Source organism: Heterodontus francisci, chromosome 32, assembly GCF_036365525.1.
Source record: "Heterodontus francisci isolate sHetFra1 chromosome 32, sHetFra1.hap1, whole genome shotgun sequence".
Taxonomy (NCBI): domain Eukaryota; kingdom Metazoa; phylum Chordata; class Chondrichthyes; order Heterodontiformes; family Heterodontidae; genus Heterodontus; species Heterodontus francisci.
Genome location: NC_090402.1, coordinates 9705130 through 9722318, shown reverse-complemented (window position 1 = coordinate 9722318; position 17189 = coordinate 9705130). Strand labels below are relative to the sequence as shown.

Below are 17189 nucleotides of genomic sequence, written 5' to 3'. Positions count from 1 at the left end.
GTGCCACTTCAACATACACCTAAACTCTTGGTAAGGCTTTAAAAATAGATTAAAATTGGATGAGCTTTAGCAAATAACCCTTCCACTGATTGTGCGCATTCAATGGTTGTCTAAGCAACCAGGTGAAATCTGTTTAACAGATGAAGCTGCCTATGCAATCTGCAGCTAAACAATGCTTCTTTCAGTGCTATACCCTCGCAGCAGACAAAGAGTGACATAATGGTTTAGAATATTTCATAGTCTTCACCACACTGCTTCTGATGGTCAGGTTACACAAAGCCTCGAGTGTACAACATGTACTGAATCCAACCAACACACTGTTCGTTCGCCTTTATAACCCAGAGGCAACATTTTAGCATTGTAATCTTTGCAAAGATAAATCAACATTCATATAGTGGTACATACCGTTTTTTGTGCCAAAGCTCAGAGATAAGTTTCTGGTAGCTTTTGCAAAGAGCTGGCTTTTTATCTGTACGAACCAAACCTACACACTCCAAGAAGAACTGGGTGAGTGGTGGGCTACAACAGGAAAGTGGTTACAGTTTAGAAACCAGTGACAGACAACTGAATTATCACATTGCAAGTGCCATGACTGCAGTCTAACAGTAACAGAATGCTTATAGAATTTAAAAACTGGTTACATTCACAAAAGACCTCAGGTGCTACAGTGAGATGTAAAGGGGCTTTATTAACATAGCAAATTGCCATTTGCAAGAAAAATTCTAAAATCAACTAGTTACAAGTCTTAATCACAAAGTCTATTTGCAAGATTTTAACTCAAGTCAATTGATTAGAAGCATATGTTGGCAGTGACGACTGAGGGGTAAGCAGCCTGGTTCCCATCATCTGCATTTGTAGCTAAAGGTGGTTTAGAACAGGAGGAGAGGGGAATGGGGCAAAAATACTTTTAAATTAATTTATTTTCTTTTGAACCCACATTCACAAACCCTTTACCTGTTTTCTAGAAGACAGTTACATTTTTGTATTGCTTCAATTGTTTTAAGTTGTATTGGATATAATTAAATGCACTGCCTGAAACGGTGGTGAAAACAGATTCAATAACTTTCAAAAAGGGAATTGGCTAAATACTCCAAGGGGAAAAAATTGCAGGGTTATGGTGAAAGGGTTGAGGAGTGGGACTAATTGGTTAGCTCTGTTAAAGAACTAGCCACAGGCACATTGGGCCAAATGGTCTCCTTCTGTGCTGTATCGTTCTATGTGTCCTGATTTTTTAAATGGAATTATTCCATGGAACAGCCTAACTCTCGTCAATACGTTATATTCAGGAAACCAATGGAAATGAAAAAATGTATTTCCCCCCCAGCCTTTCAGTAACTAGTGCCAAGTCTGGATGGAAGTCCCACCAGGAGTTGGTGATACATTAGTTCATTTTCCCAGCAAATTTTATACGAGCAACCTAGACTCAGTAAATAACTTGTCCTACCAGTTGGACAAAGCTTGTAATGCAGCATTCATGTAGCAAGAGTTTCCAATGTTCTTCATCCCTGTGAGTCCTAACAGATAGATTTGAGGAGAGAAAGTAAATCAAATAAACTCACGGAAGTCAATTTTGGGGCCATCAAGACAATGCATTTGAACACAAACCAGCTGCACCATCATAATGAATCATTTCCATTGAGATAAGCTCTCAGGTTGAAGACAATGATTTTATCACTGAATATCTCCTTTACCAACTCAATATCATTTTTTTTTTTGCTTTGGGCACATCCTGAACTGTCTGCACTCCTAGTACCTCTTGGTTTTAGCTCATCATCCTCAGACTCAGATTCTCCCTCATCTGCAACAGCAATGGGAACAGTTTTGAATGGATGGTTGCCAAGTGATAAGCCAAAGCCCTGATGAAAAAAAAATTACCAAGTTACTACAATACTCTCAGACACAAAATTTAAACCTACAAGAGCTACTGGCTCACAAATGTTAGCTTGCATTGTTGCACAGCAGCCATTTTCATACCAATAGATTGAATACCAAGACTGCTTCCATGATGCTCAGCTACCTTCATCTACCCAGAGTGCAGCTCTGTCTCTGAACAAGTCAAATACCTTCAAATAATAAAGTCTACTATTGGAAAATAAAATTGATATTTCAAACAGCAGCACTAATCTCATTACTATTATTTTAACAGTAATCCACCTGTGCAATACCTGCTCTGTTGATCTGCTTGATAGTGCTGGGCTGGGCGCAACAGGCCGCTGTTCCAGGAAAACTTCCTTCTCACAGGCGTAACACCAAACTCGGAACGTAGTCAGGTTCACTGTCAAGTTATGCTTCTTAGCCTGAAGCAGTGGGTTTTTTTTTAAAAAAAAAAGGAAATTTGGCTGATTGATGGAACCACAGAGGGGAAAAAAAGTCACAATTTTGTTTGAAAATACTATTATATCATAAACAGAAGTTCCTACACAGTAACAAGTACTCCCATTACTTTTCACAAACTGTTACTTTATTGAAGCAAAATAGATTCCTCTGGCTTCCAAAGCTTCCCTCCAATCATCTGATTAAAGAGATTCAAAATGTCATGCTAATTCCACCGCCCCCGCCGCCCCACCCCACCCCCCCATCACTGAACAAAGGTTTTGTTAAAAAAACAAAACTTAAATTCTACACTCCATTTCTTCCCTAAAGATGTGTAAGTATCAGCATTCTTCCTCAGAGTATTACAGTTAGGATGGTCAGAATGATAGTCACTGGCATATCTTGATGAACAAAACAGCATTTTCAATGCACACTCCAAGAACTGGAACATCTGGATTTATTTTAATGCCTTTAAAATTAGCACCCCCAACTCCCCCCACCTTGCCAACCCCCAGTGAGTCTTTTAATTTTAGTTCGATGTATTCTTTTAAATTCCCTTACTGAGCTCATTTCTAGGTAGGTTTTTTGCTTTCATTTCCCCTTCAGATTCTGTTTCTTTATATTTCCTCTCCCTTTCTCATCAATCTTCAAATGCTCAGTGCATCTTTACGAGTAGAATTTCACAGGAAAAACAAGAATTGCATTAACTATATCAACAGGTCCAACATTCCCAAATTATGTTTGAAAATTAAATATCTAAGACAATCGGGCTGTTAAACTTCAAGTATATAAGTGAAATCCAATAACTAGTTAAATTCCATTGAAGAAAATTCTGACAATGGGACTTTTATATTAAAAGATCATTGTCACCAATAACTGAAGTTTGCAACAATTATAGAAGCTCAAACCTCAATAAGCCAAGTGCCCCCCACCACCGACAAGAACGCTGAAGAATGTATCCCCTTGTAATTTGAAGTTAGAAAGTTAAATAGATGATGATTGGTCTGGTAAGATAACCAATGCAGTATCTGCCTTCCAGTCAAACCAAGCTCCAAGGTTGTCTAGTACTCAAATTCACCAGCAGAACTGGGATCAATGTTTTGGCCAGGCCGCAAGAGTGCCTGATGTCAGGAGAGTGTTACAGGAATTACAGGGGAAAAATGGGGGCGGGGGGGGGGGGGAAGCAATTTTAGGCATATTCCCAGTAATAAACACCTATCCCCCAATGGCATAAAGCAGCAGCATGGTCATAATTTATAGAGAAGTCTGCAGCTTAATTTAACGCCCCCCCCCCCTTCTTGCTGAAGAAACGGTGGAAGAATGTAATTTGTTCCTCCCTCTCCTTTGTAAAAAGATCTCAATTACCTGTGAATGCAATGTGCTGTGGTCGACATATGATTCCCCACATCCTATGTAGGAGCAGCCACTCTGAGAGAGGGGGAAACAAAGATAGCTAAATATAAGCAATAAATTGCCGAATAGGAACACAAACAAAATAGCTTGAAAAACAAATAGAAATGGAAAAAATAATGCATGGAAACTTTCAGAAATCAGAGTAACACTTCCTTTGAGCTCCCAGAAATTTGTCTTTTGCCAGCATACAATTTTTGTTTTTTTGTTTTTTTAAAATTGTGTACAAATTATTTGCACTATTCCCACCAATATTTTCTTAACTCCATTCTTTGCATACAGCTGTAACTGAAACTGGGAGAAAACCCTGCTCACAAACCTCTTAACAGAGAAATGAAAGACAGACTTGCATTTATATAGCACCTTTTATGACTTCAGGACATCCCAAAGCATCTTACCGCCAAAGTCAATGAAGTACTTTTGAAAGTGAAATGAATAAGATTAGTCTTCAATTCTTCACTCCTGCTTTGGGAAGTACCTGGTTTCCACCTGTAGCTTCCCAGCTTCATGGCAATCACGGTCACAAGCTCATGTCTTATTCCTCACTGAATGACATAGTGAAGTGAAAATGCACTCTCATCTTGTCTGCGTTCCCAACTGCATCAAGTCCCACACTTGCATCACTCTCCAGTCCCTCCAAACTCTAGTAGTTCACTGTGCCCCAGATAGCTGACTCCAAAATGCTCAACCTCATTTTCAAATTCCTCCATGCTTCTCCACATCCTACCTTGAGTGATATACTCCAGGCTTACAATCCTGGTTCCTCCAAAAGGGGGCTACTTCCCATCTACTTATATAAGGATCTAATGTCTGGACCAAGACTGTAGCTAATTAGGGACCAAAAAATTCTTATTTGTCAGTTTAGTCTGGCTCCATATTTACACAATGAGCTATGTTTGTAAGCACAGAAATAATATTTTGCAATAGAAACCACTCCTTACCTGAAGACAAGCCCATAGGTTTGGTCCACCAACACCACAGGATTGACATGTTCCCTGAAAAAAAGAAACAGGCTTTAGTCTGATTATCTCAAATGGTTTTATTTAAGCTATAACCCTCCAAGCAACATGTTGGACATGACTTGGAAGAATCACCGAGGGCAGCAAGGACACAGAATGTACTTTGGGTGGGAGACTTCAATATTCATCGGCTCGGGAGCACCACTACTGACCAAGCTGGCAGAGTGCTGAAGGACATAGCTGCTAGACTGGACATGCAACCGGTGGTGAGAGAACCAACACAAGGGAAAAACCTACTTGATCTCGCCCTCACCAATTTACCAGTCACAGATGCATCTGTCCATGACACAGCTGGCAGCAGTGGTCACCACATAGTGCAAAGACAGGACTTTGTCTTCATAAGGACTAAGGATACCCTTCACTGTGTTGTGTGACACTATCACCATGCTAAATGGGAAAGATTCAGAACAGATCTAGAGGCTCAAAACTAGGCATCCCTGAGGTGCTGTGAGCCTTCAGCAGCAGTATTGTGTTCCACTACAATCTGTAATCTCATGGCCTGGCATATCCCTCACCATTACCATCAAGCCAGGAGATTAACCCTGGCTCAATGAAGAACATAGCAGCACATGCCAGGAGCAGTACCAGGTATACCTCAAAACTATATGCATGCTAAATAGTGGATGCTATAGGCTGAACTAAGGAATCCAACAACCAACGGATCAGATCAAAGCTCTGCAGTCCTGCCACATCCAGTCATGAATGGTGGTGCAAAAATTAAAACAACTAACACGAGGTGGAGGCTCCAGGAAACAGTCCATGCCTGCATCCAGTAAGGGCTGATAAATGGCAAGTAACATTTGTGCCACACAAATGTCAAGCACTGACCATCTCCAACAAGAGAAAGTCTAACCACCTCCCCATGACATTCAATGGCATTACCATTGCCAAAATCAGTACCATCGACCAGAAACTTAACTGGACCAGTTATATGAATACTGTGGTTATAAGAGCAGGTCAGAGCCTGGGAATTCTGCAGCGAAAAATTCACCTCCTGACTCCCAAAGTCTGTCCACCATCTACAAGGCACAACTTTGGAGTGTGTTGAAGTGCTCGCAACGTGGCTGGATGAGTGCAACTCCAACAATACTCAAGAAGCTCAAAGCCATCCAACTCAAAGCAGCCTGGTTGATTGGAACCCCATCTACCTACCACCTTCAACACTCGCTCCCTCCACCACCAGCACACAGTGGCAGCAGTGTTTACCATCTATGAGATGCACTGCAGTAACTCACCAAAGCTTCTTGGACAGCACCTTCCAAACCAACAAACTCTGCCACCTGTAAGGACAAGGACAGTAAGTGCAGGGGACCACCACCAGCAATCTCCCTTCCAAGTCACACACCATTCTGACTTGGAAAAATCTGTTCCTTCATGGTTTCTGGGTCAAAATTCTGGAACTCCCTACCTAACAGTACTGGATGGTCATCACATGGGCTGCAGTAGTTCAAGACGGTGGCTCACCACTGCCTTTTCAAGGGCAATTTGGGATAAGCAATAAATGTTGGCCTTGCCAGCAAACCATGAATGAATGAAAATGAGACCTTCAAAGGGAACAAGAGGGTAAAGAAAGGGCAGAGCGCAAGGTAGACAGACTTGCATAATACAGCACCTTTCATGACCTCAGGATGTCTCAAAGCACTTTACAACCAGTGAAGTACTTTTGAAGCGTAGTCACTGTTGCAACATAGGAAACATGGCAGCCAATTTCCACAAAGGAAGGTCCCACAAATAGCAATGATTTAACAACCAAATAATCTGTTTTGGTGATGCTGACTGAGGGTAAATACTGACCAGGACACAAGAGAAAACTCCCCTGCTCTCCTACAGAAGTGTCAAGGGGGTCTTTTACAGCCACTTGAAATTGCAAATGGGGTCTTGGCTTAACGGCCCAGATCTTGGTATATCAGGGCATCAAACAGCATCTGCCGGTAGTCAGACTTGCCCTTGTGCATCTCGGTTTTGAATTTTTCATGTAGCAAGTTGCTTAAAGTACTGGTCTCAGCATAGTGAGGGAAACAGGGCTTCTGGAGGACCTGGCAACTGCTTATGTGTTTAACCAATGCGATTGAAGGATTGTGAAGTAAACAGCATGAGGACTGAATGAAGTGTCAATTAGAGAGGGTGAATTCAATGTCAAGTTAGGTACAGAAAGAGGGGAAGAAAGATTGGACTGAGAGAGAAAAAGACAAAGGAAGTTAAAAAATCAGATTGAAAATTTTACAATTTTAAAATCTCAAACATTAATATCTTAAGGATTGAGGCTCCATACCTGTAATGGTTAATTTTCAGTGCCAGAGGGGTTGATTGGCAGTAATTAATATTTCTTGTGTCATTAAAAGGTTACTTACACTTGAAATGAAACAACTTAACTTTGTGGCAAGTTCAGATCATATCTACTGCGCAAACTCAGAAACTTCATGGTATTCAATGCATTTCAATATGAGGCAGGGGAGCAAGATGCCATTTTCGGGACATCAGTAGAACAGCGCAACTCGAACAAAAACATTTAGATATTGACATTTAAATACAAATCTGCTCCTTGCCTGAAGTTGCTGTACCATTTGCGCATTAACAGCCCCACCAGCCTTACCGTTATTTTGACAGGAAAATATGGCCCATAACTCAGCCTAAATGCGGCACCTGGCAGTGCAGCCTTCCTTCAGTATTGCACTGAATGTTAACCTAGACGTTTTGCTCAATTTTCAAGTAGTACTTGAACCCACAACCAACTGACTCAGAGACAACAGCTGCCACTGAGCCAAAGCTGACATCTAAAGTCGTGCACAGGAGAATTTTAATTCAACAAATCAACCACAAAGATTCAATTTAAAGGAAGGTAAGTACAGACTGAGTTTTAAAATATTCATTACAAGGCATTCAAAACAGGGAAACTTTAATAACTGCAAAACATTACCACACACTCATCTGATATGGAGTTTTCTGACACCTATGCCTTCTGCTCAGCAGCCAGAACCAGAAAGGATGCCAACTTCAGCAACATCCTCCAGACCTACTTCCACACCTGAAGTCAGCTGAATGGCTCCCCAAGGCTACAGACCCAATCTGGAAGGTCCTAACAGGGGAAGAGAATTGCCATTTTAAAAACCATCTTAATTCCTTCCATCTTCAGGACTCGTTTAAGGTTTGTTGCTTTTGTCCCAGTGTGCTGCAATTTCTGTCTAATTTAGATAATCGGCTTACATCTTCTAACCCATGCTCTCAGCATTTTAAAGCCTTAGATCATATTTCTTAACCTTCTTGACTGTTAATTCATTTTAGGGGATTTATTTCAGTCAGTTTATTTTACTAAAGCAGGCAAAGCCTCAAGTGAAGGCCTCAAGCAGGCAATACATTGTGTCTTGGAATGACAAAGCGCAAGTTTGTTTCCACAACCATCCATACATCAAGTTCCCAGTGTCAGTCATGCTGCTGTGGGTAGTTGTGAGCAAATGGGTAGAGAGGAATCCAAAAGGGAGAGCACGTTAAACCAGGCACAAGTTAAACCACCTTAACATTGGTGCAAAGTGGAAATCATTTCACATCAGCACTGAGATTGTCGTGAAATTGCACATCTAACAACTGGTTTCAAAGCAGCACTGGGAAAGGTCTGGAAGCAGGTTGGATGGAAACCTCTTAGCCAGGGATGCCGTGGTACTAAGAGACCAAAGCAAAAAGGGATTTTAAGAAAAAGTTTAACCATCAGCAAAGAAAACACCATGGTTTCATACCAGCTATTCTCTCTCCTTACAATGTTATTCGTTTTTTGGTCCATGCCATTCACCCATCTCCTGTAGAGAGGCTGAGCACAGAATTATATATAATCTACAGCACAGAAGACGACCAATCACTACAATCTGTCTGTACTGATGCTCATACTCCATGCGAGCCTCCTCCCACTCTAATTACCTCTTCCCACCCTGTTCCCATATCCCTCTATTCCCTTCTTCCTCATGTCGGCATCAAGACTCCCCTTAAATGCATCAATGCTACCTGCTTCAACCATTCCATATCGCAGTGTGTTCCACATTTTCATCATCACATTTGCATAAACAAATTCCTCAATTCTTCATTTGATCTGTTGGTGACTGTCTTCTATTTATATCTCCTTGTTATGGTCTCATCCACAAGTAGAAACTGTTTCTCCACATTTTCCCTAGTAACCCTCCATAGTTATTTTTAAAAACCTATATCAGATCTTCTCTTAGTCTTCTCTTTTCTGGATAAAAAAGCCTGCTCAATCTCTCCCGAAAGCTGCATCATCTCAATTCTTGTAACATTCCTGTAAATCAATTCTACACTTCGAGTGCTTCAAAATCGGTTTTGCAGTATAGAGACCAGAACTGTACACAGTACTTTTGGATTTCCCTCCCCACCCCCCCGCGATTACAGGCCAAAAAAATTGGATAAAATCAACTGAGCAAAAGGTGCTTCTCAAGGAGAAAACATCAGGTGTGATCAGCAAAACAATTTTGGAAGAAACAAATAAGATACTTACATTTTCCGAAAGTAATTACCTTCACAGTATTTGGGGCTGAATTTTATGAGGCCACCGGTGTTGGGGTCATGGCAGGGAGGTGGGGGGGGGTGGAAAAACGGTAAGTTCTTCTGGGAGAAGCCCATGAGCCCCCCCCCCACCCCCGACGTTGAGAAGGCTCTGCTGCATTTTACTAGCAGCAGCGAGGCCTCCTTGTGCCCCCCACCACTCATTTCAATCTACAAATTAAGCTAAAAAGATGCAAATCAACTTACCTTGCCCCGGCGGCCATCCCACGCCGATCATCCCACGCCGATATTACTGCCACAGGCTGCAACTCCAGCACCTTAGCGTGACACTGGTGGCGAGAGGTGGGGGCGGGAGTGGGAAAAACATTTGATTCGCTGGGGAGGATGGTGAGAAGGGTTGAAGGGCAAATGTTACGAGGTTGGGGATAGTTCACGGTGGGAATAAAACAAAACATTGGGGGGGCGGGGCGAGTGTGTTGGGAAAGGGCCTCCAGGTTTTTGTTTTAAATAAAATGCACAGGAATATAACTTTACAAATTCAAAGCTATTCTAAGGGCTTGAAGCCCTTTAAAAATGGCACCGGCGCCCGTGCAGTGCCGGACACCATTGCTAGGAATGGAGCGGCCACCCCCTCTACGTCATCGGGGGTGGCTGCTCCGCCCACTGCATTTAAATGAGCCCCCCGTGCAAAATATCGCGGGGGCTCAGTGACGGTGGATCCGCACATGCGGACCACCGAGATCAGAGCGTGCTGCCACTATTTGCGGTGCGCTCATAAAATGCAGCCCATTATGCGAAAAAGGAGTCAATATACAACATCAGTTGCATCTTCAACCTCTCCTTGTGGGGAGAGACCAAAACTATAAATACAATATGGTTACCGATAAATCCAATAGGGAATTCAGGAAAAACTTCTTCATCTCGATAGTGTTTAGAATGTGAAACTCACTACCACAAGGAATAGTTGACACAAATATGGTGCATTTAAGGGGACGCTTGCTGAACACTGGAAGTAGAAAGGAACAGATGGATTACTGAGGGCGAAAGGGAGGTGGAGAAGGCTTATTTGGAGCATAAACAATATGGACTAATTGGGCCGAGTGCTGATTTCTGTGTTACACATTCTGTGCAATCCTTTACTCACAAAACGCTTCTCTGCACTTGACATGCTCCTTGTGCAAAATGGGGAAAGTGTTTGTGTACATAGCACTCAAGTTGAACAATGCTGATTTTATCATGCCTAAGCCCAAAATCGGAAGGCTTGGATTGGTGTTTACTCACTAAAATTCTGAAGTTAGATTTTGGAACTCAAATTCAAAGAGGAGGAGTGTGTGTGGACTACATATATGCCAGCAAATCTGTTTTACAAATTCTGTTATTACTGCTCACCAATCGAAGAGGACACAATGCTGGACGCATAATTAATCTATGGAGTGCAATGTGAACCCTATAGCGTTAGCAGTTTAAAAGCTTTTCCACTCCATTGCCAGACAAGATAAAGACTTAATATATGAAACTTTTTTTAAAAAAATTATTTATACATTGCTACCAGATGGGAAGTAGAGAAGATGTGTTACTGAAGGAGCAATTTCTGCTGATTGGACGATCTTCGGTGACAAGTATTTATTACTGATTCACAAAACCACTCGCAAGACTCAGAGTTTTGACAAATTCTCAGTGGGGTAACGTAACACACTATATTTTTAGCTACCACCCAACAAACAGCTGCTGTTCTGCAAAAAGCCAGGTCTTTACTTGCATAAGTATCTGTAGGCTTTTGGGCCTGTATTATTGTGCTTGTGGATACTGCATAATGATGGGCCAAGTGGCAGGGGCAGAGGGAAAAAATATTAACACTTGGTGTTCATTCTTTTCCTTAGCTGCCTGTGAAAAAATTGTTCACTTTTAGACTCAGCAGTTGCTGGTCAGAATAAAGGCATGCTTTATCTACTTCTCACTTGTCCATCATTTTAGCAAGTCTGTTTTTGCAGTAAGCGATAGGTTATCTCCTTGTCTACACAGTTACTTCACTTTCTTTAATAGATTATGCATGCAATTCCTAAACTAGTGCCCTCCACTTCAGTTTTGCGCTAGTGACTCATTTTAGCGGCTCCTGCAGATAAAAAGAAATAAAGCTTGCTGCTTGCAGACATGCCCTTCTACAGCACAAGAGAAAGGGTCAAAATTTGCTTAAAAATTAGGTCTGATCGTCTTAGTTGGATTCAAAAGCATCAATAGCACATGATGTATGCTGAAAGAATAAGAATTTAAATATTATCTTGGAAATAATTTGTGTCTCCATCTTTCAGGTGATCCCCAGGCATCTGAACGGAGGCCTCAGTATTTTGCTGTAGGAACAGAAGAGTTGTATATTCAAATTTGCAGATGATACCAAGTTAAGAGGCACAATAAGTTTTGCGGATGCGAACAGGAAGATGTAAAGGGACAGAGACTAAGTAAGTGGGTAACACTGGCCAATGGAATTCAATCTGGGGAAGTGTGAGGTCATCTGTTCTGGACATGGGAGAGGAATCTTAATGGCGAGAGACTAGGAGCTGTGCAGGAATAAAGGATTTAGATGTGCATGTTCACAAATCACTAAAAACTAGTGCACAAGTACAAAAAGTAATCAAATGGAATGTCAGTGATCGAATTCAGGTCTTTAAAATGATTAAGAGATTTGATAGGGAAGATGCACAAGAAACTATTTCCTCCGGTGCAGGAATCCAGAACAAGAAGGCTTAAGCTTAGAACCAGAGCTAGGACATTTATGAATGAAATCAAGAAGCATGTTTTCACCAAATGGGGAGTGGAAATCCAGAATATGCTTCCCTAACAGGCTGTGTGTACTGGGCCAATTGAAATTGAACTCAATAGATTTTTGTTAGGCAAGGGTGGCAAAGGATATGGAACAAAGGCAGATAAATTAAATTAAGGTATGGATCAGCCAGTATCCAACTGAATGCCGAACAGGGTCTTTTTACACCACTGTCATGTGCACAGCCACGACTTTTCTCTTCAGCAGCACCGACTCCATCGCCAAGCTGTCCTATGGTACCTTTCCGTGCAAGCTCAGGAGATGCAATACCTGCCATTTTACCTCCTCCTTTCTCACCATCCAAACACTCCTTCCAGGTGAAACAGTATAATTTAGTACACTATATTCGCTGCTCACAATGCGATCTCCTCTACATCGGGGAGACCAAATGCAGGCTGGGTGATCACTTTGCAGAACACCTCCCTTCAGTCCCCCAGATTCAAGTCGCCAGTCATTTTAATTCTCCCGTTTGCTCCCACTGACATTTCTGTTCTTGGCCTACTATAAAATGCTTCAATAGCATTTCAGGCTCCATATACTTTAGATGCATCTTACCCACTCATTCACTAAGATAAGCAATCCTTTTACCTTTGATTTCTGTAACAGCTCCTCCTTAGTGATCTCTCCTATTGAATCCAGATGAGGGCAGATATCAGCAGCATTAGACATCTTCCTGAACTTCGTCACTGGAATAAGAATTGCAGCTATTAAGATCAAAACATTATCTAAATTTATAGGTTGCCCCATTATTACTAATAGATACTAGACACGTAAGTAAATGAATCTGTCTTCAACTTCAGATGGCTTATTAAATATAGTGGCGTAGTGGTAATGTTACTTGACCAGTAAGCCAGAATCCCAGGCTAATGCTCTGGGGACATGAGTTCCAATCCCACCACGTCAGATGGTGGAATTTGAATTAAATTAATAAATCTGGAATTAGAAAGCTAGGTCTAGTGGTGACCATGAAACCATTGTTGATCGTCGCCAAAACCCATTTGGTTCACTAATGTATTTTAGGGAAGGAAATCTGCTGTCCTTACCTGGTCTGGCCTACATGTGACTCTAGACCCACAGCAATGTGGTTGACTCTTAAATGCCCGAGCAAGCTACTCAGTTCAAGGGAAATTAAGGATGGGCAATAAACGCTGGCCTAGCCAGCGACGCCCACATCCCACGAATGAATTTTTAAAAATTACCACATAAATGCTGCTGCCTGGGGGTTCAGAATATGACGAGCATATTGACCAGTCGACTGACCTGTTAACTCTCAAAGCGCCCAGTTAAACCTCTCCATATTTCATACATCTCATGCCACTTGTTGGATGCTAACTCCAAATTCTGATGCATTTTTTTAGAATTAGAATATTACAGCGCAGTACAGGCCCTTCGGCCCTCGATGTTGCGCCGATCATCTGACCTACACTATTCCATTTACATCCATATGTCTATCCAATGACCACTTAAATGCCCTTAAAGTTGGCGAGTCTACTACTGTTGCAGGCAGGGCGTTCCACGCCCCTACTACTCTCTGCGTAAAGAAACTACCTCTGACATCTGTCCTATATCTTTCACCCCTCAACTTAAAGCTATGTCCCCTCGTGTTTGCCATCCTCATCCGAGGAAAAAGACTCTCACTATCCACCCTATCTAACCCTCTGATTATCTTGTATGTCTCTATTAAGTCACCTCTCCTCCTCCTTCTCTCTAACGAAAACAACCCCAAGTCCCTCAGCCTTTCCTCGTAAGACCTTCCTTCCATACCAGGCAACATCCTAGTAAATCTCCTCTGCACCCTTTCCAAAGCTTCGACATCCTTCCTATAATGCGGTGACCAGAACTGCACGCAATACTCCAGGTGCGGCCTCACCAGAGTTTTGTACAGCTGCATCATGACCCCGTGGCTCTGAAACTCGATCCCCCTACTAATAAAGGCTAACACACCATATGCCTTCTTAACAGCCCTATTAACCTGGGTAGCAACTTTCAGGGATTTATGTACCTGGATACCAAGATCTCTCTGCTCATCTACACTACCAAGAATCTTCCCATTAGCCCAGTACTCTGCATTGCTGTTACTCCTTCCAAAGTGAATCACCTCACACTTCTCCGCATTAAACTCCATTTGCCATCTCTCAGCCCAGCTCTGCAGCCTATCTATGTCCCTCTGTACCCTACAACACCCTTCGACACTATCCACAACTCCACCGACCTTCGTGTCATCCGCAAATTTACTAACCCACCCTTCTACACCCTCATCCAGGTCGTTTATAAAAATGACAAACAGCAGTGGCCCCAAAACAGAACCTTGCGGTACACCACTAGTAACTAAACTCCAGGATGAGCATTTGCCATCAACCACCACCCTCAAAACCAAAGTTTGTGCACTACAATGATATTGCAGTTTGATTGTAAATATATTGAAAATATTTCCACATGTACGGCAACCTTATAAAATATGGCACAACATTACACAGATGCAGTAATCCTGCATCTCTAACATCAGAACAAGGTGAAACAGGATGCCTACCTTAGGACACCTGTCACTTCAGAACACTCAGGATCACTAGCAATGGGAATTATATTAAATGGTAGTTTCTTCCTTCCGTTTTCTTCCCCTCCCCTGGAACTTTTGACTCCTTGTTGAGATTACAATTTATGATTGCACAACGTTCAGCACCATTCGTGCCTCCTCTGATACTGAAGCAGTCTGTGTCTATATGCAGCAAAACCTGGACAACGTTCAGGCTTTGGCTAATAAGTGGAAAGTTACATTCACATCACACGAGTTCCAAGCAATGACCATCTCCAACAAGAGAGAATCCAACCATCGCCCCTTGACATTCAATGGCATTATCATCACTAAATCTTACACCATCGACATCCTGGGGGTTATCACTGACAAGAAACTGAACTGGACCACCCATATAAATACTGTGGCTACAAGAGCAGATCAGAGGCTGGGAATTCTGCGTCAAGTTACTCACCTCTTGTTTCCCCAATGCCTGTCCACCATGTGCAAGGCACAAGTCAGGCATGCGATGGAATACTCTCCACTTGCCTGGATGAGTGCAGCTCCAACAACACTCAAGAAACTTGACACCACATAGGGCAAAGCAGCCCACTTGATTGGCACCCCATCCTTTAACATTCACTCCCTCCACGACTGACACACAGTGGCAGCAGTGTTACAAGATGCACTGCAGCAACTCAACACTGTTCCTTCGACAGCACCTTCCAACCTTGACTTCTACCACTTAGAAGGACAAGGGCAGCAGATGCATGGGAACACCATCACCTGCAAGTTCCCCTCCAAGCCACACACCATCCTGGCTTGGAACTATATCGCTGTTCCTTCACTGTTGCTGGGTCAAAATCCTGGAACTCCCTTCCTAACAGCACTGTAGGTGTACCTACACCACGTAGCAGTTCAAGAAGCCAGCTCACATCACATCTTCTCAAGGGCAATATATGCTGGCCTGGCCAGTGACGCCCACAGAGAAGAGACAGACACAGACACACACACAGAGACACACACACAGACAGAGACACACACACACACAGACAGAGACACAGACACAGACAGACAGACACAGACAGACAGACACAGACAGACAGACACAGACAGACAGACACAGACACAGACAGAGACACAGACAGAGACACAGACAGAGACACAGACAGAGACACAGACAGAGACACAGACAGACACAGAGAGACACAGACAGAGACACAGACAGAGACACAGACAGAGACACAGACAGAGACACAGACAGAGACACAGACAGAGACACAGACAGAGACACAGACAGAGACACAGACAGAGACACAGACAGACACAGAGAGACACAGAGAGACACAGACAGAGACATAGAGACACACACACAGACAGAGACACACACACAGACAGAGACACACACAGACAGAGACACACACAGACAGAGACACACACAGACAGAGACACACACAGACAGAGACACACACAGACAGAGACACACACAGACAGAGACACACACAGACAGAGACACACACAGACAGAGACACACACTCACAGACAGAGACACACACTCACAGACAGAGACACACAGACACACACACACCGAGACAGACAGAGACACACAGACACACACACACAGACACACACTCACAGACAGAGACACACAGACACACACACACCGAGACAGACAGAGACACACAGACACACACACACAGACACACACTCACAGACAGAGACACACAGACACACACACACCGAGACAGACAGAGACACACACACACAGACAGAGACACACACTCACAGACAGAGACACACACTCACAGACAGAGACACACACAGACAGAGACACACACACAGACAGAGACACACACACAGACAGAGACACACACACAGACAGAGACACACACAGACAGAGACACACACAGACAGACAGAGACACACAGACACACACACACCGAGACAGACAGAGACACACAGACACACACACACAGACACACACTCACAGACAGAGACACACAGACACACACACACCGAGACAGACAGAGACACACAGACACACACACACAGACACACACTCACAGACAGAGACACACAGACACACACACACCGAGACAGACAGAGACACACACACACAGAGACACACACTCACAGACAGAGACACACACTCACAGACAGAGACACACACTCACAGACAGAGACACACACTCACAGACAGAGACACACACTCACAGACAGAGACACACACTCACAGACAGAGACACACACTCACAGACAGAGACACACACTCACAGACAGAGACACACAGACACACACACACCGAGACAGAGACACACACACACAGAGTTGAGGCGCGGCCTCTCCGCTGTCACTGTCCAGCGGTGTCAGAACCAGACACAAAAGCGTCGCTCAGAAAATTTACAGCAAGTTGCAAAAACAACATCCATAACATTTTAAAACAGATTAACACCCAAGATGTACCTCCTGCAGCCGGCCCGACGCAGCCCAAGATCGCCTGATTTTTCCCCCTCGCTAATATTTTCTTTCAACGAAGCACCAATCACCCACCGCCATCTTCCAAACGCTGACGTCCCGCAGTGCGCTCTGGGAGTTGTAGTTCCCCGCGGTT

The 17189-nt window shown here is 43.2% G+C and overlaps 1 protein-coding gene across 4 annotated transcripts in view; it reads right to left on the bottom strand.

Annotated features, from left to right (window-relative positions):
- usp20 (ubiquitin specific peptidase 20) overlaps window positions 1-17148 on the bottom strand; it is a 77364-nt gene extending 60216 nt beyond the window's left edge. For 2 of the 4 annotated variants that reach the window (XM_068012182.1, XM_068012184.1), the window contains exons 1-8: window positions 17042-17148; window positions 12655-12752; window positions 4665-4718; window positions 3679-3741; window positions 2166-2339; window positions 1754-1856; window positions 1445-1514; window positions 406-519 (exon numbers count right to left, since the gene is read on the bottom strand). In XM_068012182.1, the coding sequence (XP_067868283.1) occupies window positions 406-519; window positions 1445-1514; window positions 1754-1856; window positions 2166-2339; window positions 3679-3741; window positions 4665-4718; window positions 12655-12735 (659 nt within the window). In that variant the 5' untranslated portion in view covers window positions 12736-12752; window positions 17042-17148. Of the gene's footprint in view, window positions 1-405; window positions 520-1444; window positions 1515-1753; window positions 1857-2165; window positions 2340-3678; window positions 3742-4664; window positions 4719-12654; window positions 12753-17041 lie in introns of those variants that run through there. The other 2 variants (XM_068012183.1, XM_068012185.1) reach the window with 2 other exon arrangements.
- Window positions 17149-17189: the final 41 nt, after the last annotated feature.